This window comes from Chlamydotis macqueenii, chromosome 3 (assembly GCF_036417535.1).
Source record: "Chlamydotis macqueenii isolate bChlMac1 chromosome 3, bChlMac1.mat, whole genome shotgun sequence".
NCBI classification, from domain to species: Eukaryota; Metazoa; Chordata; class Aves; order Otidiformes; family Otididae; genus Chlamydotis; species Chlamydotis macqueenii.
Genome location: NC_141558.1, coordinates 100,024,223 through 100,051,635, shown reverse-complemented (window position 1 = coordinate 100,051,635; position 27,413 = coordinate 100,024,223). Strand labels below are relative to the sequence as shown.

General features: G+C 42.9%; 1 protein-coding gene across 3 annotated transcripts in view; it reads left to right on the top strand.

The window, feature by feature from the left end:
• The first annotated feature begins 8,071 nt into the window (after positions 1 to 8,071).
• SMOC2 (SPARC related modular calcium binding 2) overlaps positions 8,072 to 27,413 on the top strand; it is a 144,011-nt gene continuing 124,669 nt past the window's right edge. For all 3 annotated transcript variants that reach the window (XM_086744031.1, XM_086744030.1, XM_086744029.1), the window contains exon 1: positions 8,072 to 8,189. In XM_086744031.1, coding sequence (XP_086600157.1) covers positions 8,112 to 8,189 — 78 coding nt within the window. In that variant the 5' untranslated portion in view covers positions 8,072 to 8,111. The remainder of the gene's footprint in view (positions 8,190 to 27,413) is intronic.

Genomic DNA, 27,413 nt, shown 5'->3' with positions numbered 1-27,413 from the left:
GCAGGAGACAGAGGTGCGCATCCTTGCTCTGCCCAGATCAGCTGCATCAAATCCGAGTCCCCCTGCCAGTGAAACATTTCCCCAACCCTGGCCCTGCTACCTGCCAAAAGATCCCTCTGTCCCTCTGTGCTCATCTGGTAGAGCTGCTCCAGGACAGTTCGATGAGCTGATGGGTTAGGATGGGAGGTGGGACAGCCAGGCGCCAGTCAGGCAACACAGCAGCTCGAAGAAGGGTCTCCTGTACCTCCGGCCAGCTCAAATGCCAGCCTTTTGGCTGGCCTCAGGGACAGAGCTTTCTCTGGTTTTCAGCAGAAATCTTTCCCGACAAGGATTTTGTTGCAACTGATGTGCCTCTGCGAAGAGAATAGCTTTCTAAAAGTTGCTGTTTTCTGACACAAGCACATGTATAATCGTATTTCACTGAAGAATTTCTGATCAGCTCTTGTTGTTAGCTCAGGAAAGGCCAAATGACCTAAGGGTTACAAGGTGCCAGTTACAGATAGTGTTTCACATTCTTTCTTAGAAAAATAGTTATGAAACTACTGGATTTTCTTTCCCTACTTTTTTCTGTATCCCTTCCAATGCAAAATACTTTGTTCTCCCTGTGGAAACCAATCATTTACTAAATATTTAGTGTAATTCATATCTCTGTCTCTCAAGTGGGCCAGTGTTTATGCTTCAAAAGCAAGAATCTTTCTTCTCATGCCATAGTCACTCCATAGAAATAAATACAAACCACAGAACCTGCACAAATCTTTGCTGAGGCACAAAATTTTAAACACCTTATGGATTAATGTTTATGGAGCCTGTCAGAGATTTAAAACCACAATGAGAAAGAAAGGTTTTCTTTAGCTCTGAGAAACGAACTTTTTGTCTAACATCAGCCCTACACTGAAAAAGCCTTGGCAAGTTGTTAGTCTAAGCAGACAGGTCCTTATTCAATTGTTCGTGATGCCTTTCCACTTAATTCTTGCTATAAATTTGCCTCTTTGCCACCCTCTTTACACCGTACCTTGCTGTGCCTCACGAGACACGCAGAGCCAGCAGCTCACCACAAACTCAGCCTAAAGGGAAATGTTAGCAACAAAGACCAGCCTGCCAAAACCCATAAAACTTGCAGCTTTTTGCCTCACTTTAAAACAAAAAAATAATATTGGCTTTTCTCTAAAGTGGTAAAGCAACACATGTCCAAATGAGTTCTTGACATTACACTACAGGATTTTTCAAGGATTTTCAAGAAACCTTTGCACTTATCAACATGTTCTCCAAAATGTACTATTGTTAATTGGTTTAGTACTCAGTAAAAGTAAAAAAAAGAAAACAAAACCAAAACTGGTGGCATGAGGTGCAACCAGTGGCTTTTGGTAAGGCAATGGGAAGTCCATGAAAATCACAGCCCCTGCAATACTGAATAAATCCAAAAGGAAAGAACTGATTAAAAGCAGAAAAGTAGTCAAGTCTATTGCTGTGGTAACCTGCTGCTTCACTGCTGCCACCGTATCTATGAGAACGTACCTGTACTTACCCGCTGGGCAAAACCTGCTCATGAAAACTCTAAACACAAAGAGAAACGGGCATTTTCCCCAAACTGTGGTACTTTTTTTTCTGTAAGGTTTAACTGACCTTCTTGCATTGTTAACATTTCCCTCTTTCTGAAGGGAGCTCAGTGAGAAAAGATGACTCTCAATGGACTAAAAGCCACCACTGCCCATTGTAAAGCAAAATTTGGCTAGGTCAAGCATAGCAATTTTTGCAGAAACCACAGCATGCTGATAATGCCACTTTCCCACTAAAGAAGTGCCTGCTCCTCTGCCTACCCTCAGAAGCACTCGAAAACTGTCAGAGGGCACCTGATGAAGACCTACACCCCTCTACAAGGCCTGTTGGGCAGCCATTCCTGCTCTCCTCCAATTGTAGGGTCTTCCCCATCCTCTTGCTCATGTTTGAGTATTTCAGTCCTGCAGATGAGGCTGTTGTTTGTAGTCATGAGTTATATTTTTCAACCTAACACAGAAGATTTGTTCTGGCTTTCCTTGAACAGTCATTGAGGTCAGAAAGGAGAAAATACACTTTTCTGCCCTATGTACCACTTATAAGGAGGGGATAGGAAGGAATGGGACAAGAGGTGAGGAAGAACTAGTCTACGACCATTTGCTTTCTACTTTCTAATTTCTTAAAAGTCATTAATCTCTGTGCAAGGTGCCACAGTAACAGTTCTGGAGACCATAAGCACTGTGTTTACGTATGAGGCAGGAACGGTGCGGAAAGGGACAAGGGAGGCTGCCTGGCACACTCAGGCGGCTTTGCCTCCATCCTGTCCTGGGTTGATCTCTGTTGACGGTGATGGTGCGGCTCTGGCACTAGGCCCATTTAGGCTTTGGCATCTGGGCTGAGATTGCTCAATGTGGCGAAGGCTTCGCAAACACCTTGTGCCCACAGGCAGCTGGCTTGGGACCACGGACCTTGCTTTATACAGGGCTGAGGAAGAGGCATGAGCACATAATGGTTTTTGGGTTACTACAGGTTTACAAAACTGAAATAGCAAGCTGGTACACAATACAAATGTCAATGTTGGGGACTAGAAATAAGAAATATTCCTGCACTTTACCTAGCTTTTTATTCCACATTGAGGACTGCATGAAATTTCCACTGCTAAAATACCACACTTTTCTTGTGAAAGCAATTCTGTTTAACTACACAACAGATCTCTTCCTACTCTTCTGAAAAGCAGTGCATATGGGAGGCTGAAGTAGCACATCTCTGACAGCTGTCCAGGATCTTCCCAATAAGAAGACTTCCTACTGCATGTGATGTTACTCCAGCTACTCCACTGGCTCTCAGAATAGCATTTTACAGCTAGTATTTCAATTCATGTAATAGCTATTTTCCTGTATGATTTTCACGGTTGGTGTAAATCTAGTTACAAGCATTGGGGATTAATTTATCCCTTCCCAGGCAGAACTCCTCCTGCTGACAATCTGCACACTATGGTTTTTTTCAAGGCTCCGAGAAACATGCAGAATCTCATGGTTGTTTCCAGACGATTAGGCAGCAGACCAAGTTTGTCAGCAACATTTCCAAAAGGCTATTTTTTTTCTCTTTTTTCCCCTCTATCAGTGCTCACATCCTTCTTGCCATCCCAGGTGCTCCTTTAACTGAGGAGCCAGTCAGTGTTTCAGGGTTTGGTCCTCATCCCAACCATGCTGTCCCAAGTTCTGCACTTGAGCGAAAGAGGAGCACCTCTGGCCACAGAGCCGTGGGGATCCAGGAGGGTGATTTAAGGAAAGGTGAGGGAGTGAGTCAGCAGCAATGTGTGTCTCTGCGTTGCAACAAGCAACCTTCTGAGAAGTATAAAGAGCGTGCTGGCACTGGGTCACAGGGAGAGCACAGCAGAACTGTCTCTCTGGCAGATGGGAAAGGTACTGGTGCCCACCCCACAAGACGCAGAGGTTTTTACTTTGTTGTTGTTGTTGCCCTGAAGGATTAAGTCCTCTTCCTCATACTGCCTGCTCACTAAAGTGTGATAAAACTCCACACAGTAAGCTCTAACCATGGAAAATGCAACATGCTGAGACTGGAAAGTCTGACTGAAGGATGATGCTTTTCAAAGCTATGTTTTTCCCAAGGATAACCAGCCACACACAGGCCTGCTCCTCCACAATTCTGACTTGACTTCGACATTCTGTCCCCTTTCTAAAAGGTTGGTTTGATGACTTTATTTTTAATGATGAAATAATGTGTGGGCCTTGGTGTTTTGGGATGAGGGTTTGGCTCACCTGTGTAGCTCTCAGAAAACAGGATCTCAGCCCCTGGTTCCCATAAACACTTATAAAAAATTCCACCCCACATTTCACGTGGCACAGAGCACAGCTCAGCCATCAGCTGCTTGCTCATAGCTGTGCTAAAACAACTGCATGTTGAAGAAGTTTACAAAGACCATTTTCTACTTAAAAAAAAAATAATTAAATGAATGAGTCATTTTTTATTTTTGCTTAAGAAGTCCCACAAACTCCTACTTATCTCTTGGACTCCATCTTTCCTACTACTCACAGCAAACACAAAGAAGTAAGACAGCAGAGGGCTTTATTATTCCTTTAAACTAAACACATGATATGTATGGGATATCACCCATATCAAATATGAAAACCCCTGAACACAGTTTAATGATACCACAAGTATGGTAGAGCTGGAGTCTCAAGTTGCTCTTTGTGATCTTTTAATTCATATTCGCATTACAGCCATGGGAGATGTGCCATTCATGTCACTTCATTGTGATTTAGTATCTTTGTTTATAAGAAGCTAAGTGCTTATCCTTTACAAGAAAAAAAAATAATTACTTCTATTTTGTTATTATTTGCTATAGGCCCAATCGATCTCTACCAGTGACCAGGACTCCTGATGCTCAGGAGTAGTGTAGAAACCTAGGAGTGAAATGTGGGCCCTTGCCATGCAGCACAGAAGTAACTGTTCTTACTGTCTGTAAGTGCTTATACTGTAACTTACTGTCTGTAAGTGCTTATATATTCTGTAAGTATTGCAAACACTGCTTGCTTGACTTGCAATAGTATTTCCCATTATTTTCCCAAACTTTAAAAATTAATCAAGCGTTTGGTATACCCCAAGCGAGGCTGCAGAATGCATTTGCCACTTGAGAAACAGCAAACCTGAAAAGCAGTTGAGAGCACAGGGTCTGCTGGGTAAATCTTTGAAGGAGGGTGCCAGTCTAAGAACTGCATTATCCTCTGCCAAACAACACCTGATCCTGCTAGGAGAATCAGGCTCCTGAATGCTCACGTACCCCAGGCCAAGGAACATGGCTTGGATCTAGTGGTCCGTCCCTCTCGGTGCAGTACTGCACTGAAACCTAAGCAGATTTACTTTCTGTAGCCTTGATAGGTAAGAGCCAGACAATTCTTCCTTTCTCACAGTTAGAATTTCCAAGATCCTTTTTGGAACAACACTGTTGAATTTAATGCGGTACAGTCAACCGTCCACAGGATTTTAAAGCATGCTGCACAATTCTATAGCAGACTGATAATTACCTTTCAATTTTTCTGACACAAAAAGAAAGTATTCATGCTCTAGTAAATTTTGCTGAGTATTTCCTTCGTATTTGGAGCTAGTGCTGTTAAATCATACAGGGTTGCTCCATGAAGCTCATTCATCTAAGCAACATGAGTTGCTTTCTACAACACTTCTGGAAAGACTTGGGGGAAGAGGAGAAAATGTGAGTCTCATTACAACAGTGTAAGTATAGGACATCAGGGAACAGGGGCACAATTCCTAATGTAGCACAGATGAAGTCTGGTCGTGGTCCTGGTGTGAGGTGGCAGCTAGGCCAAAATTGACCTCGACACATGACTTGGAACATGTCTGGCCATCGAGGCTGAGAATAAACCAACCACTGACAAACCACAGCAAGTCATGTAAAATAAAATTTTCCTTCCATGGCATCGATGCAGAGGGAACACTCACGATGTACTGTTGTGAATGGACCCATGAGTTCTTCTGCATATGTCTCCTTTTTAAATGGGAGATCAACACCTTTAAAGAATCCTGATGTGACTCTCGCAGTCCTTTCCCTAGCTATAACAAGAAAAAACATTTCTTTCTCTTTTTATATCCCTTACCTAATGAGACTGGAAGTTCTTGGACGCAGGTAGGTTTCTTACCACCACAGTGGTGATTGGAAGCTCTGCCTGTTAAAATCACCCTGTCTTTTACATTATAAAATACTATTTTCAGTTGCTTAAACTTTTCCAGTTTTTTATCACTTGGTCTCACATTTACCTTCAAAAATATTTTCTTTAGGCTGGATTATCTTCTGGAATGGGGGCAAAGAAAGGGAAGAAGAAATTTTAAGCAACATATTCAAGTCTCTTTTGAGAAAAAAAAAGCTGGGGAAATGACAGTAGACAAAATAATAGTGTATATTTTGGCAAAACATTTTTATTTTAAAACCATAATGCCACCAGTTTCTGAACTCTAGACTTCCTGTTTTGCAGAGTTTTGGCCTTTTGGCTATTGCCAGCTCTGTGGAAATCCACTCAAATTTGACTAAGTTATAAACCCTCAAAAACCTGCAGCTTGCTTTTATTAGATAAATTTATCATCTATTCTGAGCATTGATTTTTTTTTTTTTCCTGAAATGCCAAATCCAAGCTGCTGTGCTGTTTAGTCAATTCTGGCAGATAAACCAAGAGCAATGGGACTGTTTGCCATGAATCTGCACGCTGGCAGTGCACAGGAGGACACTGAGCTGAAGGTGAAGGGGCTGTGGGCTCAGCAAGCTACAAAGAGCGAGGCAGAAGGGAAAGCAGGCATGGGGCTGTAGGGCTGCTTGGTGATGAAGGGGACCCGTACTCGAAATTGGAGACAGACTGGGATGAACTGGCGGAGAAGAAGGAGGACTGGGAAGATGATTCTGGAGAGGTGAGACTGACAGCATGGACAAAGCAATGGGAATGAGAGGTCTGATGACGAGAAAGAGATTAGGTACATGCGGAGAATAACTTTAAGGCATGAAGGAGGCTGAAGTCACGGTCACGAGAAAAAAAAGCTCCTTCTGGCTTTGGCAGAGACACCAACATTGCCAAGTCTCACCACCTCCCAGCTGAGAGGAAAGGGCTGTGAAGCTGGCAAAATGTCCTGTTCTGCATACTGCAGCAAATGGCAATCTGCTGTCTCTGTGGTGTCTGTGTGGTGCAGGGAAAGGTCTCAAACATGCTCTGACCTGCTCAGTGCCATATGAGAGCTTTCTTGTCTTTTCTTTTTCCTATTTAAAAAGCCCAGTAGATATTACAAAGATGGGGAGAAACTCTTTAGCAGGGTCTGTTGTGATAGGATGAGGGATAATGGTTTTAAAATAGAAGGAGGTAGATTCACACTGGATATGAGGAAAAAAAATTTTTACACTGAGGGTGATGGAACTCTGGAACAGGTTGCCCAGAGAGATCGTAGATGCCCTGGCCCTGGAAACATTCAAAGCCAGGTTGAATGGGGCTCTGAGCAACCTGATCTGGTTGGAGATGTCCCTGCTCCTTGCAGGGAGTTTGGACCAAATGACCTTTAAAGGTCCCTTCCAACACAAACTATTCTATGATTCTATGATTCTAAGATTATGGGCCATGCACACACACATGCATGCACCGACTTTGTGTCGGTAACCATGTTGTTTAAAATTAAACTTTGAAAAGCGCATTTTCCGCCCCGGGAAAACAGGGTCCGGCAACCCTCAGCGACCTCCGGCTTCTGCCCCCGCCCGATATCTGACTGCCTGGGCCCTTCCTCCCCGCACCGTGCGGTGCCCGGCGGGCGGCAGGGCCGGGGGTCGGAGCGCACAGGGAGGGGGTCGGGATGCACCGGGAAGAGGTCGGGGCGCACCGGGAAGGGGTTGGGGCGCCTCTCACCTCTCCCTCCCCACCTCCGTTAGCCGCTATTTGTACGTGTTGATTTAGGAGGAGGCGGGGAGAACATGAGCCCGGCGCGGGGAGTAAGCCGGCGTCCCCCCCCCGGGAGCACCGGGGAGGGTTAATCGGCGAGGATCTGTGGGTCTGGGAGGAGAAAGCGGAGGCCGGGCTGGGGAGGGGGGAGGATAAGAGGAGACGGGGAAGCGCGGCTCGGGGAGGTCGCACACCGCCAGCCTCCGCAGCCGCGGCCGGCACCGGAGGGGTGGTGTGTGTGTTGGGAGGCGGGGGTCCTCCCTTCCCGTCCCGATCTTTTCCTCCCGCGTCCCCCGCCACGGAGGGGAAAGAAGGCGACCCCTAGGGTTAGGGAGCGGGCCGCCCGCGGCGACCCCCCCGGCAGTGCCTGCCCGGCGGGAGGGGAGAGGCTGGGGAGCGTCCCCGAGCCGGGGCTGGCTGTGCAGGAGGGAGGGAGGGAGGGACACGGGGAGAGGGACAAGCTCCCTGTACCCCCGTCCCCAAATTTCAAGGGGTGGGGAAAAAGAAAAGAGAGGACCTAAGCGGAGACCTCCCAGCGGGAGCGACTGAACAGGAGCCCAGGCAGGCGTGGCGGGGTGGGGGGGGGGGGGGAGCGACATCCCAAGGAGAGTCCCCCTCCTCCGCTTCCCGGAGCCGCTGCGTCCCCGCCGCTGCCGCCGCCACCTCAGGATGTGGGTGCCGCTGCTGCTGCTGCTGCTGCCGGAGCTGCTCCCCGCCGTGCCGGCCCAGAAGCTCTCTGCCCTCACGGTAAGGCTGCCCCGCCGAGGATGGGCGCCGGGCGAGTCGGTCCCCTCGGGGCGCACCTGGGCGGACCGGTGTGCTCCCCCTCTACGGGGGGCGTCCAGTTACCCCGCGCCCCTCGGCTGCCGGGCCAAAGGGCTGCTCCCCTGTTTGGGCGGAGGATGGAGCCCCCAGCCGAGGTTGAGGGGTGGGGGGGCTCCGCCGAGCCTTGCCCGGCAGCCGGCACCGCCGCCCCGTCGCGTTTTTCTAGGGGAGCGCAGGGCCCGCGGCGGCGGAGTGGAAGTTTTTACCGCGGGTCTCCACAGAGGTTCGTTACTGTCCCTGTTAATGCTTTTATTTTCCCGAAGAGGAATAACGCTGCAGTGAGGTCTGCTTAGTGGGTTGACCGATTTCGCTTTATTTTTAATTATAAAGCGAGGTGAAACGAGCCTCTCTGGCTATTCCAGGCTCCGTGATGCTAAACATGGAACTCTGCGTGGAGATGGGTGAGCCAATTCATTAGGCTTGCTAAATAAGCCATAACCACTTCTCTCTCCCAGACCAGAGGTTTGCAGCTAATAGCTCTGTTCAGTCTTCTCGTTGAGCTTGCAGTGTTTGCAAAGCTATAATTAATGCAATCTGTAGAAATAAAAACATTTTCCTTAAATGTGTTTTTAAACAAGTGCTTGAGTAAACATAACGGGCAGCGAGTACCCCTTTCAAGCTGTTTTTAAGTGTTTTGGTGAGGGCTGTGCCCTTTAGAGTTTATTATGCTGAAGTTCTAGGCAGTTGAAATAGACCCTATTTTTGTCTCAGTCTTTCAGAAAATTTCTGCAAAATACCGAGAGTTGGGTTTTTCCCTTTCTTTTCCTTTCTTTTTATTTTTTTTTTCTTTCTTTTCTTTTTGAGTAGGGGGGATAGGGACAGCTCAAGGAGAAATGGCAGTGGGGGATGGCTAAGCTGTTCATACCTGAAATTCTTCAGAAAAAAAGTTTTGCCTTCTTGTCTAGGTTTTTTTTTTTTTTTGAAATGATTTGTAGATTAGAAGCTGCTAATTGAAAAGGTTAAAAGAATGAGTTTGCTCCATGAATTTTATAATGTGTGGCATTTGAAAGTGTGGGACAGATGATAAAGTCAAGTGATTCTCATCTTTTACTTTTTAAGAACCTCATTTGAAGCACCCTTAGACTGTCAGGTGATATACTCTGTTCTAGTATTGCAGTGTAATTCCAAGTTCACTTTCGCAAACATGTAAACAGAGTTCACAAGAGATAACATGTTATATTCTTTCTTCTGTACATAAAAAGGTTCTGAGTATTAGCATGGAAGTAAACTGGAAATGCTAGAAAAACTTAATTTGTCCAAACGTAAAATAAGAGTGATTTTAACTGCTAAATGGTCTTTAAATGATACGTGACTCAAATGATGCCAAAGCCCTTTGATAGATATTTATAAATCACTGCTGAATGTAACTGTCATTCTGTGAGTGGTTGCCTGCCTCACAAAAGGGAAGAAAAATCTGTCCAAGGGCACTTGGGCAAACTCTTTAAAAATTTAATGTCATAGACTCATGCAGATGTATTTGACTTCACCGTTAGCTGGGAGATGTCTGAAATCCCTCGGTTCCCTCCTTCACCCATCCAGAGTGTGTATTGTTCATTTCTCTACCTTATGGCAGTGTGCATCTTTATGAATAGAAAAGTCAGTCCTGGTGGCATCCCCACCCTGTGCTACCAAAAAGGTAATTGCTTTGGAAACTTTAAGCTTTCAGACCGAATTAAACGTGCACATTTTAGTCAGGGTAGCTAGCCGTGTTAGCAGGGGACTGTAGGTGCCGAGCCCATGCTAGTTCTTCCACTGCCTGTGCTCTTCTTGCAGAGATGGCTAACCCATGTGAATACTAGCCTGCATTAGAAATCCTCCCGTAAAATGGGTAGTGGCACCCGTAGGAAGAAAATAATGCTCTCACACACTCGTGCACATATCCTTTTTACATCTTCCCACGAGACTAAACTTTGAATGAGGCAGGTTTATTTCTACTATTTGTGTACTTCCCTATTTAAACAGAAAAAAAAAAAAAAAAAGCAGTGCTATTACAGCAACAAATACCACAGCACTAAATCATTCTCTACCGTGCAGTCGTTTTGCGTATAGCTCACAGGCTGTGTAACCCCTTGCCACATGCACCTTTCTCAAATATTCTTGGGTAGTATCTGCATAATTAAAAGACAAAAAACAAATGCAGGCTGTGTAGAAAGCCCAAGAAAACGTATGAATTTTTCACCTGCTGTGCCATCGTATGATGACAGACGTTGCCATTTTTTTCTACAGAAGATTTTCTTTTTATTTGTGGTTGGAAGAATAAGAAAGACAGATTGATATTTTCACAAATAACCAGAGGCCGTGGGGACAGAGCAGGTTTCACCTGCACCTTCCATGAAAACTGCAGGATGATCACGGAGAGAGCATGTGCATCCCTGATGGCATTGCACTGGGTACATGCAGCTTGCCAGGTGGTGGCAATATCAGGGGCATAGTCTCCTTAACTGCAGTGGTAAATCTGCCGTAAGATGAACCTTGACAACCTCGTGATAATAAAATTAAAGTTCCCTCTAGCAAAAGCAACTCTTAACATTAAGGTCATTTTTCAAAAGATGACTGTGTGGATCAGAGGTTTTTTCCTTGCCGGAATGTTGAACGGCTCTGAGTTCTAAGCAACAATCTGGATGAACACTGGGCAGGGAGGAGAGTATGAGCATCTGTCTTTATGTTTTTCATCTGTCTAAAGAGATTTCTGGGATGTTTTAACTTTATGTCCTTGCTGGCTCCAGAAGCAGAGCAAGTATGACTTTCAGAGAAGACTTCCAGTAGCTTACAGAGCTGTATCCCCGTGTAATTAGGAATGGTATTTTTGCATTAGATTTCCCTTGAGCAGAAAACCCCACCACAACCACCTGTGCCTACAGTTCAGGTTGATAAGTGATTTTCAGATATTGGAAGCTTTGCAATAGTCCAATAGCAAGAAATTACAGAGTTTTCACACAAATAACACCTCCAAGAGATTTCTGATTGTCTGGCAGTCTTATGTGACTGCAAGTCTACAGGGATTGATGAGCATATGGCTTCCTACAACCTTGATAAGAGCCATCAGGACAATTTCTGGCAGGTGGATGAATCAAAGTAGTCAGCAGGTAGTTGAGATGAGTCAGGCAAACTAGAGCCTGGTCCCCAGGTCCTCATGGCTAATCTAAAGTGAATGTACCAGTGTCGTAACGTGTCCCTCTCTGCCCAAGCTGTGGACCCAGCCAGAACTCACTTCAGTCCCTATCCGTGTGCCAGGATAGAGGAAATGTATGAGGGGTGGGCTGATGCACACCTGAATCTTTATTGAGGAGCCAGGATGTGCACCGAGGTCCAAAAGTTTCAAAGTCCTTGTGGATTCACTGAGGATTAGAGAAAGCCCAAAGCTACTTTGAGTTTGTACCAATCTTGGCCTCTAGTCATCAAAAAATACTCTTTACTAAAGTTGCTCCTGGACTCTTGTCTCCTGAGGGGGAACATATTGCAATAATAGACAAAGTCAGGGGAAACATAACATTCCAGTTCTGAATTGCTAACTGCGCCACAGGGATGCATGGGGAGGAGAGTATTATTTAGTATTATATTTATTGTTATTTCAAATAAACAAACATTGGCAACAGAACAATGGCTTTCCTTCTGGGAAGGTAGGCTGAGCGCTGTCTCATAAGAAACCATGAGATCTGGAGGGACTGTAGCCAATTTGGCTGCTCCTGGTTTTTCCTCCCCTTGTGTCAAATACTAATGTAAAACATTCTTACATTCCAGAAAATATCTTAAGTAGCCTTGTCCTTTTACCTTGTTTATGGAAAGGCAGGTAATAGTCTGCAATTCTTGTAATACGTTGTTGGAACATTTTTGCAGTGCTGTATTCTGCTCTGTGAGATGTACCCATTCTTCCTGGATGTATGAAACCAGTGGGAGCTGAGCATTATTGGCATATTGTATAGGGGAGTAGTCATATCTTGAGGATATAGATAATTTTGTTTTGAAACACAATGTTTTGAAGAAAGCTCATGTTGTTCCTCAAATAAGTAAGTTTACGATCACTGCACTTACCCCTACACTTACTTTGGCATTGTTTATGTTGTATTTTTTGGAACCATCAGCTTGGCTTTTATCTCAGTTGTGGTGTTGTGTGTATGTATGTACTTGTACAAACAATAGGACACAAGTGTTTTTTATTTTAAAATCTTGATGACTTACAGCATACCACAAACTATTTAATTTTATTCTTTCAAAGCCTCGCTGAACCATGTATCCTTCTCAATACAAAATTGATCTTAGATCTTACAAAGGAAGAAAGTTTGCTTGAAATCGCTTCTGGAAATGAACACCTCTGCCTGTTAAAAGTTCCTTTCATCAGAGGCTGAATATTTCAGGGAACAATTGTTTTCTTTTTCTCCCTTGGCACATGCTTTGTGACTATTCAATAGCATTTAATGCGCTGGATAGCTTCCACAGCACTCACCAATATAAGATGGACCACTAAGGTAGTTCAGTAAAGGGAAGCTAAACACAATCAAAGCTTTCCAAGTTAAGGACCCATTTGTATGGCGCCTGCAAACCCAAACATTTGGTAAAGTTACTCTAATTATGACTCAAAAACCAAGACCATAAATAAAACTGTAAGTGGCTCCAGATCCTAACAGCATTGTTACTGCAAATGGGCATTGGTACAACCAAGGGTACATCAGCTCTGAAAATAAAACACTTTCAACAATGCTTCCTTGCAATAAATTCTCAAGACACTTCTCATTAAAGAAACAAAAACAAAACCTGTGAGAGTTATTATTGAAAGAGTCAGCAAAACTTTTGATCAGGGGTTAGAAGTAATGTTTCTGCATGCAGCCAACATAAACTGTACCTTCTAATGAGAAAGACATCACAGAGATGGCAGGTTGACTGCACACCCGTAAGATTTTGAAACTAGAAGCAAAGAGTAGGAGTGAATGTGGGTAGGGAGGGAAGAGCGGGATAGGGGAAAACAAAAAGAAGTAGATCAAGCGTATTTTGACCACTTGTGATGTTTTTGTCCGTCCCCTGCTGCCCACTGAATACCTCGAGGAACAGCCGTGCGTATTCCTTGACAGCTGGCAAACCTCAGGGTTTGGTCCATTTTGAGAAGCCTCCACAGGTTTAGCTGCTCTCCAAAACCTATCTGAACTGTGTTGGTTTGGAAATCGGGCTGCAAATCTTTTAGAGATCTGGCTTGCTCAGGACTTCGCTAGTGTTTCCATTTCTCCAGCCAGACCAGACTCACCACAGGCGCAGCCATTTTGACGGTATTTTGGTACTTCCATTTCCTGTCAGGCCTGAGACCAGGAAGTGCAGAGGCGCCTGAAAATTAAAAACTGAGTAAGAAGGACCTGGGATCAAAGACCTATTTTTGAACAGCAAATGAAGGTCTGAGTTTGGTTCAGGAGTGGCATTTTTTATCTAAAAAAATGCGTATGTTTTTGGGGAAGCTGGAATGGGTGTTATGTTTCACAAAGGAGTTGGAGATTTCCAAATATTTTGTGTTTCTTTAGGATCAAAATGCAAATGCTTCTTAATTTTCTGGCTGATTCAATATTGTCTTTTGAAGTATGTTTTTAGAAAGTTCAGGTGAAAGATTCGCAATGAAGCTCATTTCACAGTGAAGAGTTGGAATGCATTCTTCAGACAGAAGATAGTCAAGATAGTTTTTGACTGTGTGAATACTGCCCTCCCCTCCTCTGCCCATCTACTGTCTTCTACGATAAAATTCTGGTGATGTCAATCATTTTGGTCTCAATGGTCCTGCGTGGTCTCTCAGAATATGCTTCTATGGACATTTCTCTATCCACTTCTGGTTGGTAATTGATAATCACTGCCTTTGTGTTTATCTACAGTGGTAGCTAAAACACTTTCCAGTGCAACACGGGCTTTAAGTCTGAACAGAGGAAGTGCTTTAGGAAAAAACTTACAGTTTATAGTATGCCAATGTTTTACAAAATAATTTATGCCAAAGGAGAAGGAGGGATAACTTAAGATGTAGCAATAAATTGGCCGTAAGCAATACCTAGTAATTCTCTTCAGGAATAGAACTGAGTGGAGAAGAGCAGGTATAGCATAAATAACTGCATATTTTCCCACACTTTTTCGATCTTTGCCTAGCTGCCCCTTTTACTTAGGGAATTAGTCAGATTTACAGCCATTGGTGTAGTGCAATGATGTTCATGGGATACAAGAATACAAACTTCGGTTACGGGGAGGTGAAAATTACCCAGAAGCGTGTGGACTGGTATTTAGATTGGTGTGCTAACACTTAATATCAGAGGGTTTCTTAATATGACTTTACCAAATTATGAATAGTCTTCAAAAAAACAAAGTAAATGTGGTATCACCTCTTACCACAGAACCTGTGAAGTAAGTTTGTGTGGAGTCAGTCCCCCAAACTGAAATTTTAGCCAGTCCGTGCAGAAGAAATTGCCTTGATGAGTTAGTAACAGCCCTTCAGCGAATTTTTTTCCCCTTCCTAATTTATTAGCTTTTAAAAATGACCACTGAGTATTTCATCAGCTGCTGAAAATCCAGGCTAATAGAGAATACATCCTAGAATTCTTGTCAAGACAGAAAGAGAAAACATTTCCTGCAGGCGATCCCTTCCAGCTCTCTCCCTGGCTTGCTCAGTATGCCGCTAGAAAACGCGCTCAAGAATGTTTACCTCATACCTGTCCAAAAGCTAGCTTTTTTCCTTCCTTTACTTTATGCTGCTTGGTCTGTCATTTTCTGAGTCACTGAGTAAGGATCTTTTTTTCTTCTGCATTACCTTAAATTTGTTCTGAGGATGTAATAGTATACTTCCCTGTCTTCTAGGTGTTCATTTCTAAACTGTATACAAATTAGCTGTCATACCTATGCTATAAATCTTTGACTCTCTGTCCTAGAGCACCTAAAGGGTACTTACATGAAAACAAAGAAAAAATCTGTTGCTCTAGAATGCTCTTTCTTTATTTAGGCCATGGCTGCATGCAGTATTTTACAGATTTTTAGGATACAATTGCTGCCATGAGGTGCTTTTGTTCGGGCTGGATTTGTCATGCATTTATCAATATTCTTTATTCAATATTAAAGCAAGATAGTGAATAGGCAGCATAAATGCTCAGGAGAGGGCTGTAGGTTTTTTGAAATGAAAGTCATGTCAGATAAAGAACCATTTCAATGGCAATCGGGATGGACTCACAACGATCCGTGTAGCAAAGCTGCAGTACAGAGAAAACCTGGAGATTGTGGGCATGCGTGGATGTCAGAGAGGGAAGGCAATGACTCAGTTTCATTATCTTTCTCTCACTTTTATCTGGAGTAAAGCGGAGGAGTGGTGCAGTTTAGTCTGAGTAAAAGTCTGCCGTTGAATCTCATTATTGCTTTGAAGGAGAGGGAGAAAGGAGGGTGGCGTTTTGGTGGACGCACAAGCCATTTAACCATATTTTAACCGTAACATGACTACGTGAACAGAAATGCTGTTAAACTGGACCGTGTGTCCTAAAGTATCAGAGAGCACAAAGTGTGTGATCTGCCTGGTATCTAGGTGGTGCAATCTAGGGAATTGATTCCCAAACCTTTTTCTTTGCTAGGTGCTGCTCTTTCCAGTGGCATCTTTCTGCTCATGGTAGAGCTTAGGGTCTGGGACCCCTTTTGGGAGAATACAGGGTAAAAATATGGCATTGACAGCATATCAGAAAGACAGTGATATTATTAAAATGTGATAATCTCTTCTCAGTGAGGCTCACATGTGTGCTGTGCTGGCTGCAGTGCACTTCATCCTGACTTTCTGTAGGCATGCAAACACACTGGGTTCCTATTTGGGACTGCAAGGTGAACCTAATGGTCTTAAAAGGAGAGTTACTATCAGAGTCAGGGCATGTTGAATATGGCTTCCAAACTGGCTCTGGTCCGGTTGCCCCAGTTAATGCATTTGTCCCCGTGTCTGTCTGCATCGGTGAAGAATTATTTAATGCATTTAATCACAGTGTTTGAATCAGTTCTTATGCACTGTAGCATACACATTGAGGCCACTTAGTGCAGCCCAAGGGGTGCCAGTGAAGGTGATGCAGGCTCTGTAAGGTTACATTTGCCATGTGCTGTGGTCACTGTGTGCCACCTTGTTATGCCAGTGGTGCTGTATAGCACTGCTCAGGGCCGGGGAAGGGACTCGTTGTGTGGACTGATGTGCCAGTTTGAGTGAAAAATCACTGTAGCAAATGTCTCTTTTTAAAGTAAAGATTTCTGTCAAATAAATGAAATCAAATAAGTGAAACCTTCTCCCAACGATGCTGCCTTGTATTGGAGGAGAGCACGAATTCTGAAGACATCTTTGTCCCTACAGAAATTAAAAAGAAACTAAAGAAGGCTCTGACTTCACTGTATGTTTATTTAGTAAATTGTCTCTGGTCTGTAGGATGGCTTACTTTTGGGAGCCAGCCATCCAAGACTTCCGAGACATAAAGTAAAAAGCAGAGAGAGGGCTCTACGCAGATTTTTCTCCATTTCTTCTCCTGTTCCGTCCGTTGCAAATACAGCCCGGTGGCATCACTTAGGCAACATCCTCGGGGGCAGGGAGGTCACCTGTCATCTCCTGTGACACTTTAGGGATCCACCACCGGAGGGCGAGCGAGAGCAGCGCCGTCCGCTCCCTCCCCTCTGGGAAGGGCTGAGAGGAGGGGAATCCCTCGTTTCTCGCCTAAATCTGGAGGGGAGGAGGGGGAAAACGGGGGACGTTCATTTTTTTCAACACTTGCCACTCAGTCGCCCGTCGGAAAGGCCCTCGAATGGGAAAAATCTCAAATGGAAAAAAAATCTTGACGGAAACTGGAAAGGTAGAATACAGTTCTCTTAAAAAGTGTCGTTAATGACATGGCTTCCCTCAACATTAATTAATCATTAGCACTGGTGAGAGCTCAGAGCTGGCTGGTGTGGGCAAGAGGGGAAATATGGCCTAACATATGAGCTTCTTTTGACCATGAGACGTCAGGAGGGGTTCAGCCTGCAGAAGGCATATGGCCTATTCATTTCATTGTATGTATCCATACTGTTTCTTTTTGCTGCATTTATTACATGGATTCTTGTGAGCAAGACAAAACAAAGTAGACAATTTATTTTCCACACGGTATTTAATGGGATTATGTTTCAGACTGCGTCCTCCTGGGAAGGCAGTGTTCAAGCATGTCAAATTTTTGATGGATTTCAGCCTAAGTGGATTTAGTTGCAAATCTGAACTTTGTACAGGAGGCTTTATCTTTCCATCTTGTTTCCTCCTTGAAAGGTTCCATAAATTACATTTCTGAGAGAAAGGGAAAGATTTTTTGAAAGAAGTGTTCATTTGGTAAACTGCTCTTCTGTTTAAGTTTCCCCTTTCCAGGTGCTGAATGACTCCGAGAGCAAAAGTTCTGTCATTGCTTGGTGATGGACTTCCATTAGTTTGCAATAAAATTACAAGGCAATATTCATGCACTGATAATTGATTTCTTTCTGAAGGCAAAATGTCAAAAAGCAGAGCTCAAATGTCTATTTGTCTGCACCTAGTGCACTAATTTTCTCCAGTGCAAAATGCATATACAGTGCTGGTCTCCTGAAGGGTCAGTGTTTATGTTCATTAGATGCAAGACCAGGAGAGATGGAAGGCCATTAGAGAGTCAGAGTATTTCCTACTAGATGGCAAAGCCATATCTGATACCAAGATGAGATGGCTTGAATATTGCTGATAGAGAATGGTTTATGCATCTGGGTGGCTGGTGGCAAACTCGCAGAAGCACAGCAGATGCAGCACTGCTGATTTGATAGAGTAGCTGGTGAAATAGTCACAGATTGACAATATATGTAGTACTGACATAAAAGCAAAGAGAAGAGGTAGCAGAAACCCTGCTGATAGCAGCGAGCCCAGAAGAGCTCAAAGCTGACATCCTTTGTGACTTACAGTTTTGACTGGGCTGTCTTTAACCTCTGCAGATTTTGCTCCAACCTTCTCCTTCCCCATACAGTTTATCTTCTTTCCTTAGTACATCTTGTTCCTCAGTGTTTACATGCCCTGCCTATTTATAGACTCTAAGCTCTTTGGGTTTGTAGCATGTTTTGGGCAAAAGAGCCTCATTCTTGGCTGACTCTCTCTGTCTACCTTCATTATCAAGTTCAATAATAAGTAAGAGTAAATCTTGAATGACACCTGCTTACTGACAAGGCTGAACACATATAATGGAGGGTATACAAATAATGGAGCTAATCAGGCAGTTGTGGCCAGAGTCTGGTTCTTTGCATCCTCTGCATAGTACCCAAGCTGGGTACTTTGTACAGACTTTCCTGTTGTGTGGTGGTTTTTTTTTTTTTTTTTTTTTTTTTAATCTAGTCTGCCTTTTGTAAAGAATTAAAGCAATCAATTCAGCACTACAGGAAGAGATGAGCAAAAGGGTCTGTTCCCTGGTCTTGTCATGTTGCTGGCCGAAGGTGATCTGTGTAGTGCAGAGGGCCGAGTGTCATCTGCTTGGTATTTCCTGACTTGTGAGAGCTTAGTGTTTCAAGCTTATCATTGCCCTAAAGCTGGGGTTCCTAGGATGTGGTATGTGTTTCCTCTCATGGTGCAAAACTCTTTCTCCCCTAAAGGAAAAAAAGCCCTGAACCAATGCAGCCAGGTCTTTCCTGCAAAGAATAAATGGAATGTTTGGATGCCTCTTCCTATTTTTGCATGTAGCTTAGCAAAGTGCTGGGAGCTTCTCTAACCACTGCCCTTCCCTACATTTTCTTGAGGGAGAAAAGAAGATAGATCTAGATGCAAGATACTTCCATCCTGTGGGTGCAGACCAAAGAGCTGAGAGCTGTTCTTGCTGTTCACCAGCTCTTGAATGTTCTCTTTTTCTACAGCAGCAGCACCAAGAACCCTCTGGGAAACCTGGCCCAAAGGCTCTCTGGACAACCTCAAAGAGGTGTCAAGCATTATCAAGGAGTATGGATCTTTTTCCTATAGTCTTGTGGGGCTTCAAAATGTTATCCATCAGCTGCAATAAATTCCCTAGATTGCTATCTCCTATCTTAAGACTACCTAGGTCAGTCGTATATATGTATGCAGGGGTGGACTATGTATGTTCCCATGCAATGCTTTTCTTCCTTTTGTTTTCCGGTGATGACTGTTAAACTCTCATAAAAGCTTAAAAGTTCCCTTGGAGTTAATAACCAGAATTTTAGATATTTTTTTTCCCCTGAAGTTTATGCCATTTGATCTGACCACTTTGATCTGAAATTTGTTTGTTTGTTTGTTTTGATCTAAGAAAGGGAATGATGCATAGGAGTTTAGTGTTAGTTTTTATTTGACAAGATTTCAAAGTTGTTAGGTTTTGACAGTGTTGGAGGTGTTGTATTTGGTAGTTGATAAATTTGTGCTATTTAAAGACTGAAAAGAACACCGTCTACCTTCAAATCTGAGATCAGGTCCATTTCAGGAACTGCCTTGGGCAATAGTTGGCTTTATTTTAGTAGCTCTCTTGACTATCACCCTAAATGAGAGAATAGAGAGAGCTTTTACTGCTTGAATTGCTTATTATGACAGGAGCAAAAAGTTAACAGTTTCTTTCCTTGATGCAAAAGTAAATTATTTATTTAAAAACTGCTATCCTGAGTCTTCTGTGCACACCTAGGGCTGAGGAAACTCCAAAGAGAGATTTATTTTACAACCATGTCAGGAAATCGCACTCATTTAACACAAATAAGAAGCGACCAGAAGTCTTCAATGAAATTAGGTGGTTACAAATAGGACTAATCACATGTAAAAACTCACTGTTTCCACCTGACAGCAATTAAACTGGTGTCAGAGATGCAATGAAGTTCCCTCAAGGGGTCTTTGTATAAATGAGTTAAACATCAGAAAGAGAGTGCGTGATGGATGGAAAAGCTTGAGCGAAATGACAAGTCTATCAAAGCTGAAGGGGGTCACAGTTCATACTCTACAGCTATTCTGTGGTATGCAGGATGTCTCTCAGGAAGAGCCCCGTGGCTATCCGCTGTCAGCAACAGCAAAGCAGGTGTGCGAGCGTGTCTGAGAGAGGCAGAAAGAGATGCTTTCTGTTTCTCACAACTGATGTTTCTTGTTTGAATATCGGTCAACACTTTTTAAACCTTTGTGATTTTTTTTTGTTGTTTCTGGTTTCGCTAAAACACTACTGTTTAGTGGAGTGACATTTAGAAGTTGTTAACAAAGTATAATTGGAGCTGATTACTTAATTTTGTATCTGTTCTTGGTGATGGTAAAATGACCTGAGGGCTGCATGTGTCCCATCCATGCATTCTGTGTCCTGCGTTGTTTAAGAAGTGGTGGGATGTGTGCCAGGTGTCTGCAAGGCAGTTCAAATAGTGGGGGAGTGTGGGTGAAGAGAAGTGAGGTGGTTTGCTCCCCTAGTACATCATTTTGAGAGATCAGAAATGATTCTGCCTCACCATGCTGCAGTCCTTCCCAATGAAGAGGGGAGTCACCATCACAGCTTCTGTCCTAGCCCTCTTGAATGTCACTTTGCTTTGGTATGCTCTCATGTGCCTGAGACAGGCACTCAACAGCAGTAATTCTGGAGCTCTCTGATCATGTCATGTGTGCCATGGATAAAGGAGCTGCTGGGGCAGCTGTACATGGGTGCCAGAGGGTTTGTGTGATGGCAATTCAAATATTCCGTACTCTTTCTAAAGGATACATCCAACTTTCTGCACTACATCCTCCTGAATCCAGTGGGAGTTCGATCAAGGCAAAGCTGGACATGTATCTGTCCTCTTGACTCTGGAGCAAGGGAATCTTTATTTACTCTTCTGAAAGGAAAGAAGGAGAATAAACTTGACTGTGGGTCTGTCAGGGCAGGAGCGTGCAGAGAAGCTGGGAGATGATTGCAGTGTCTGAAACCGATACTGTCAATGAGTGTGTTTGAATGTGAAGCCTCAGAGTGGTGATAAAATCTCTGTCAGGCTGTACGTGTCTGACTGTTCATATCCATGCTCCTCGAGTAAAACAGAAGCATGTCGTCAGCTTTTTGTACATACAGGTAGGAGGTGATCAACCAAAGGATGCCGCTGGGCATATATTGTGCAGAGCAATGGCACAAAATCACCTCACCCTACTGTCTGGTACTCTGAGTAGATTTACTTTCTTGAATCAACCTTGTCATCGTATTTGTGCTTCTTACATATTGTCAAATGCATATGACTGCAGAACTTAAAGTTCCTCTGAAGAAGCCACCAATTGGTGAAATAAAATTTGTTAAAATACTATCTGCTTTTCACTTTGCATGGCAAATATAGCTCACTGTCTTGTTAGGAGGTTGATAAGTTGGAGCTAAATTCTACATCCACCAAAACCGTTATTACAAGACTGTCAATCTTTTTTTTTTTTTTTTTTCCTGAAAATCATTATTTTTGATCTTGGCAGCAAGGGGAAAATCTTTCTAAGATACAGCCATTCTTAAATGACATGCTCTATCAAGGCTTCAAAAATGTTCCAGGAGCAAAAGATTGGCTAAAAGATACCTGAAAGAGGTGGAGGCACTGACTCAGGTGAAATAGAAGTGAGCAGAACCTGAAAAAGGCAGCAATCAAGGTCAGCAGAATGTATTAATCCCAGAGGTGCAGAAAGAAAAGAGTGCGAGTCTCACTACTTTTAGTTTTTCTTCTTTTTTTTTTTATTTTTTTTACTTTTTTCAAAAATGGTATGTTTGTTCCAAAAGGGGCTCATTTTTATAAAGTTATTTTCTTACAAGCAAGCTATAAGGCCATCTCTAAAGGTTACATCAGAGTCACATCGTTTGTCTGCATATACAACTGTGTTAAATTAGAGCTAAGGCCATTTATGTGTCTTCTTCATCAACACAGTCATTAAGAAAACTGATGGAATCGGGAGTGCTACGGTGCCTGTTATTCGTTCTGACTGCACTCTATAGGCAAACACACCAAGTGCATTGGTTTCATGAAGCACTTTGTTTTCCAAACTCACCTCTCCATCAGTCCTGCTGCCCCTCTATGGCCTGGAATCCCGCCCGAGCTTGACTGCAATGCATAAGGTGAGGCTCCTGCTGCTTGCCTGCTGTTACCTTGTCTGAGAATCTGCCTTGTTGTCCCAAAGTGTTTGTGCGTTGTGTTAAAACCGCTTCTGAGATTGCATATGAAAGCATGCAATGTAGGAGTTTGTATTTTCAACACCCAGTCCCTGCCTTAGTGACTCTATGATGTATGAAACTAGTTAATGCTGTTATTTTCAGTTAATGTGGCCAGCACTCCATCAGGTCCATTAACTTGAAGCTGTGAATGGTGCTATGAAATGAAGGGGTCAGTCTTTCAGTGTAGGGGTCACTTGCATTGTTGTTGCAGCACATTGATCAGGGTTTTAATCTTCTTCTACCCCAGAGATCTCTGCTGCTCACTGTTTTGCTTTCTCAAACAGCTGTTGACTATATGCTGTCTTTCCGAGAGACTTTTTCCTTCGTCACGCTTCTCATGTCAAAGGTGAACACCATTGCACTATTGCTATTTCATTTTCTAAATTGCATTAGGATCTGTGCCATGGGAATCCACTCAACTATTATGGTGTTGTTCAAATACACTGTAACTTGATTTGAATGCTTGGCAGATTTAGCCTGATGGACTGTGAATCCAGATGTTATCCTTCTGCTCATCACCTAATAAAATACATACCCAGTACTTTGTTACCCTAGGGACAATTTATCAGCGGCACTCAGCTTCATTATGGACGCTTCCCTTACCCCGTGGAAGGAGGCAGCTCTGTCCGGTAGAGAAGTGTGGTTCCACATAGTGTCATTTGGGAATTTGTCTGAGGACCCTTTCCTCCTAGAAAGTGTGTATTAGGGCTTGGGAGCTAGTCCTGAAGCTCTGATAATGACCACATCGCTGACAGTGTGCCTACAATGCCTCTCAGAACCAGAGGAGACCAATTTGGTTCGAAATAAAATGGGCAAATATTTCTGCTTTATTCCTAGGTGACTGATAAATCACTGCTGTGTTTCTGATTGATGGCTGAGACTAAGAACAATCTCACACACGAGGCACAGTTACAGTTGCCCAGTTGTTCCTGTTTATTTATCATCATCTCTGTAAAGCCCAGTTCTTCAGGAGAGGGTGAAAACCGAGTTGGTGAAAAGGATGGCTCCCTCACCTGCTAAGAGAGCATTTCTAAAAGGCCGAAAAGATACCAGCTGTGAGATGGGTTGAAAAAATAGGGAGAGAAGAGTCACATATATCCATATATATTCAAAGGATCAAAAAGGAAAAGCAGAAGAGAAGAATATTTTAATCCATCTAATGCACAAGATAGCCATCTAGCTCCAGGCAATCTAAAGAAAATACTCCTCTCTTGCCCAAGTCATGTGCATGCACGTATTGACTCCTTTGGGTTTTTTTTTTTTTTTTTTGTTTTAAACAGATTTCCTTCTTTTATGGATAGATGGCTTTTCATTATCTGGGATTCAAAAATAATTGTTATCAATAGCAAAACAAGTGAAACCTCTGCTAGCCAATCTGATTAGCTGAATGCGAAAATGTTTTTTTTCTTGATAAGAATTATGTAAGCAAAGCCACAAATAATTAAAATCTATGTTAACATAAAGAGGGAAGGAATGCAGAGTTTTGAGCAAATTTTTAATAAGTTTTTTTTAAAGGCAGTTTGTCTGTGGAATGTTGCATTTTTAAAGAGAACATTTCTTAACAAACAGCTCTTCTGTTTGAAAGTTTTCTATAAACTGTGGATTTTATTGAAACCCTGGGTTTACAGTGCTGATGTTCTTAAAGAGATGGAGAAAGAGTCATTATATTGTACTCTAGAAATGTGTAGTAAAAAGGAGTTTTATTTCCTAAAAGAGTTGACGGAAGATAAAAGTCCAGGAAATTGAGCAATTTTTGAGTAGAAGAGTGTTTTAATTGGAAGAAATTTCAAGCAGCTGTAGTATTTCATACGTAGTGTAACATGGATGCAACTAGTTACTATAGTTATGTGTATAGTTTTTTGGTGCATCAGTAACCATAGTCAAACAGGAGCTAATACAGTTTTATAAGTTTCATGAACGGTGTCCACTTCTGTGAACCTTTTCTAACCTGAAAGGAATTCTGCAAAATTTGCAAGCTCTTCAACTTTTTGACTTAGCTTCTTGTTAGTGATCACACTTATTTCAATATTGAAGACAATACAGCAGTACTCAGTGTTGCCTTTTTTTGCTATTAACTTTTCTCCTTTTGAGAGCTCCTTTACCATTTTTAATATAAGAATATACATTTCTGATAAAAGATTGGGTGATATCAAAGATGTGGCTCATTTGAAAAACGCTCTCTATCAAGCCCTCTGTTCATATCCTCCAATACAGAGTGACAGAAATGTCCAAGTATTTTGCAGATTTTGCTGAATTTTTTTCAGCCTGGAAATAGCCTATAAAACCAAGCTCTGTTCTTGAAACATTTGAAGGCATAATGAATACTGTTTAATTGTGATGTCAATACAGGAAAATCTCTGAAGTACATTTGGAGTATGGGAAAATTGACATTTGAATTTTGAATCATTATTTAGCATGACAAGAGACTGAGATAAGACAGGTCAAGTTGTTTATTGTTACTTTTGCTAACTTTGTTTCTGACCAGACATATTAAAATGGTCCCAGACAGCTGCAGATTTGCTCCTGCAGAAACAGGGAAGAAAAATTAATATCCTTGTAATACTATCATCAAAGACAAACTCTTATAGAATAAAATTGTTTATTTTATTCTCACAGGTTTTTTAATCTGTTTCATACTCACAATCTTTGCATGGCAGATAAGATAATCTATGAAAGTTTAAAGACGTGATTTGGGGGATTTTTCCAAAGATTCATTCTTCAACCATGCCTTTGAAAAATCCCAAGCTATTTCATTTATGTATTTTTAAAGATATATTTGATATTATATAGAAAATTACTTGTTGCATTGGGTAAACAACAGTTCCTTTACATTTATATAATTTGCATGATCTTAGTGTCACAGTAACCTTATCCATATCAAAATCTTTAGTTCCAAAATAGTCCAATCTTATAACTGTCTTCTCTAATTATCCTAATTACTCAATGTCAAAACATCTCTATAACCCAGTCTAAATACGTTTGAATCCAACAGATTAGCACATGTAAGGCTTTTTTTCTCGTATTATTCAATTACAAATGAATTCCCCTTCCTCATTCCAAAGCAAATCATTATACATCTCTCTCGGGGGACCAATTCCTTTCTACTTGAACCACTACAACTGCCAAAAACCTCTTAATAGGGTAAAAATGTAATGTAAAAGGCAAGCGGTCTGTGTTAGTGTCAGGTGCCATGAGGACCAGGGAGTGGGAGTCGTGGGGACTCCCCATGGGCAGCCAGAGCCCGTCCCACGCCCCAGCCTGGAGCAGGGCAGTCGAGGGGGATGAGGGCAGCCCCACCCCGGGCATTGGGCACCTCTGTGGGGATGGGCTGATATAAAGCTGTGAAGTCTCCTGTAGGTTGGGATCTGGATGTGCAGAGCCCATGGTGAAGCTGCAATGCAATGGGAGCAGTGGATCAGGCAGAGGGCAAGCAGCAAAAGTTTGAAGAGCAGCTTCCTTGGAGCCTCTCCCCAGGGACACCAGGAGAAGGGGGCTGCCACAGATGTGCTGTCTCTCCGTTGACCCTGAGCCCAGGCAGCCAAACCTTTATGAGGCATGCTCTTGGGACTCGTACCCAGCAATCCAACATTGCGTTTGAGCGCTACAGTCCAGAAGGCACCCTAAAAATATCTGTATAGTCTGTGAAGTAATTCTTCCAATGAAAAATCCTAGCAATCAGACTTTTGATCTGGAATAAATGACAGAAACCAACTTAAGGGAAGCAGAGGCCAAGCTGTTGTTTCCAGTTTTACAGAAACTGTGTTGGCTGGTGGCAGTGTAAGAACCCCAGTAAACCACCTCTTCATTCTAGCTGGCATTGTGTAGCATTGTACTTTGTGTCATACAGATTTTATAGCTTTAAATTGCTGTGAAATACACAGGCAATAGAGAAGATAAACCTCTGATTTAATCACATATGTTAGGCTGAAGTTCCTTAGTTATTTATGAATGAAGACTTTTCCCTTGGAGAAGGAGAATCACAAACAAGAAGATAAGCACAATACCAAACCTAAGGATCCCATCATCCTCTAAGTCATGAAACCAGACTGAACAGAGAACCTGGGGAAATTAATCCCTATGATGTGAGTGTGAGGAACTATAGAAAAATGCAGACATCTGCAGAGAGGACTGTCTCAGGCAGACTGTGGAAGCAGTGTGCATCCGGCAGCCTTACAGCTCATCACCCGAAGTGTCTAGAGAGCACTAGTCGTCATAGGTTCCCACACCATATTGAATATTTTTGCAAGACAGCAATTACTAGACTGTTGACCACTCATGTTAATATATCTGACATGATAGCCAGCGTGCAGATAAAGTTCCCCCATCCACAGTCTCCTTGGGTGTTAGCTGGAGCAGGCTAGAACAGGAAATTAATAAATTGCTTTCCACGGTGCTTTCCCTGCTTTCCACACCACATAAAATAAAAAGTGCAAATAAATCGTGTGAAAGCTTGGGTAGGCATGTCCATGTCTGTTTGTGTGCTTGCCTGCATACGTGTATATGGGTGAAGGAAGCAGGATGGATGCTTTGTGACTGTTTCTGGGATGAGCAGTTGAATATTGTGCAATTGCTCCTGAGTTGCAGGAGACCACGTAGCTCAGCGTAACCGTGTTATCATGGCACAGTGCCCAAACTGCTATGGCTTTCAGAGCCGTGCAACATATTGAGTAACCATACCCACCTACATCAACACTCATGTGGCAGTGCAGTTCTCCACCAGGCAGTGCAGGGCTGCCATGGGTTACTATGCTTGTAATCATCGCATAACATTTTTCAGTGTTTTCAAATTTCAGAGGACTAAACTGAGTAAGCAAGCTGCAGGTAACTAACAGACATATGACTTGTCGTCAAACATTCAGCCCAGAAATGCCTTGGTGAAATCATATTCTATTATCTTGCAAGGTTTGGTCAGAAATAGCTGTGGGACCACATGAACTGGTCTCATGTTGATGAAAGATCAAATTTCATGCCTTGTATTTGGAGTTATGAAACAAAAGGTGCTTGCCAGCATCAGCTTTTCTGAGGCAACATGAAT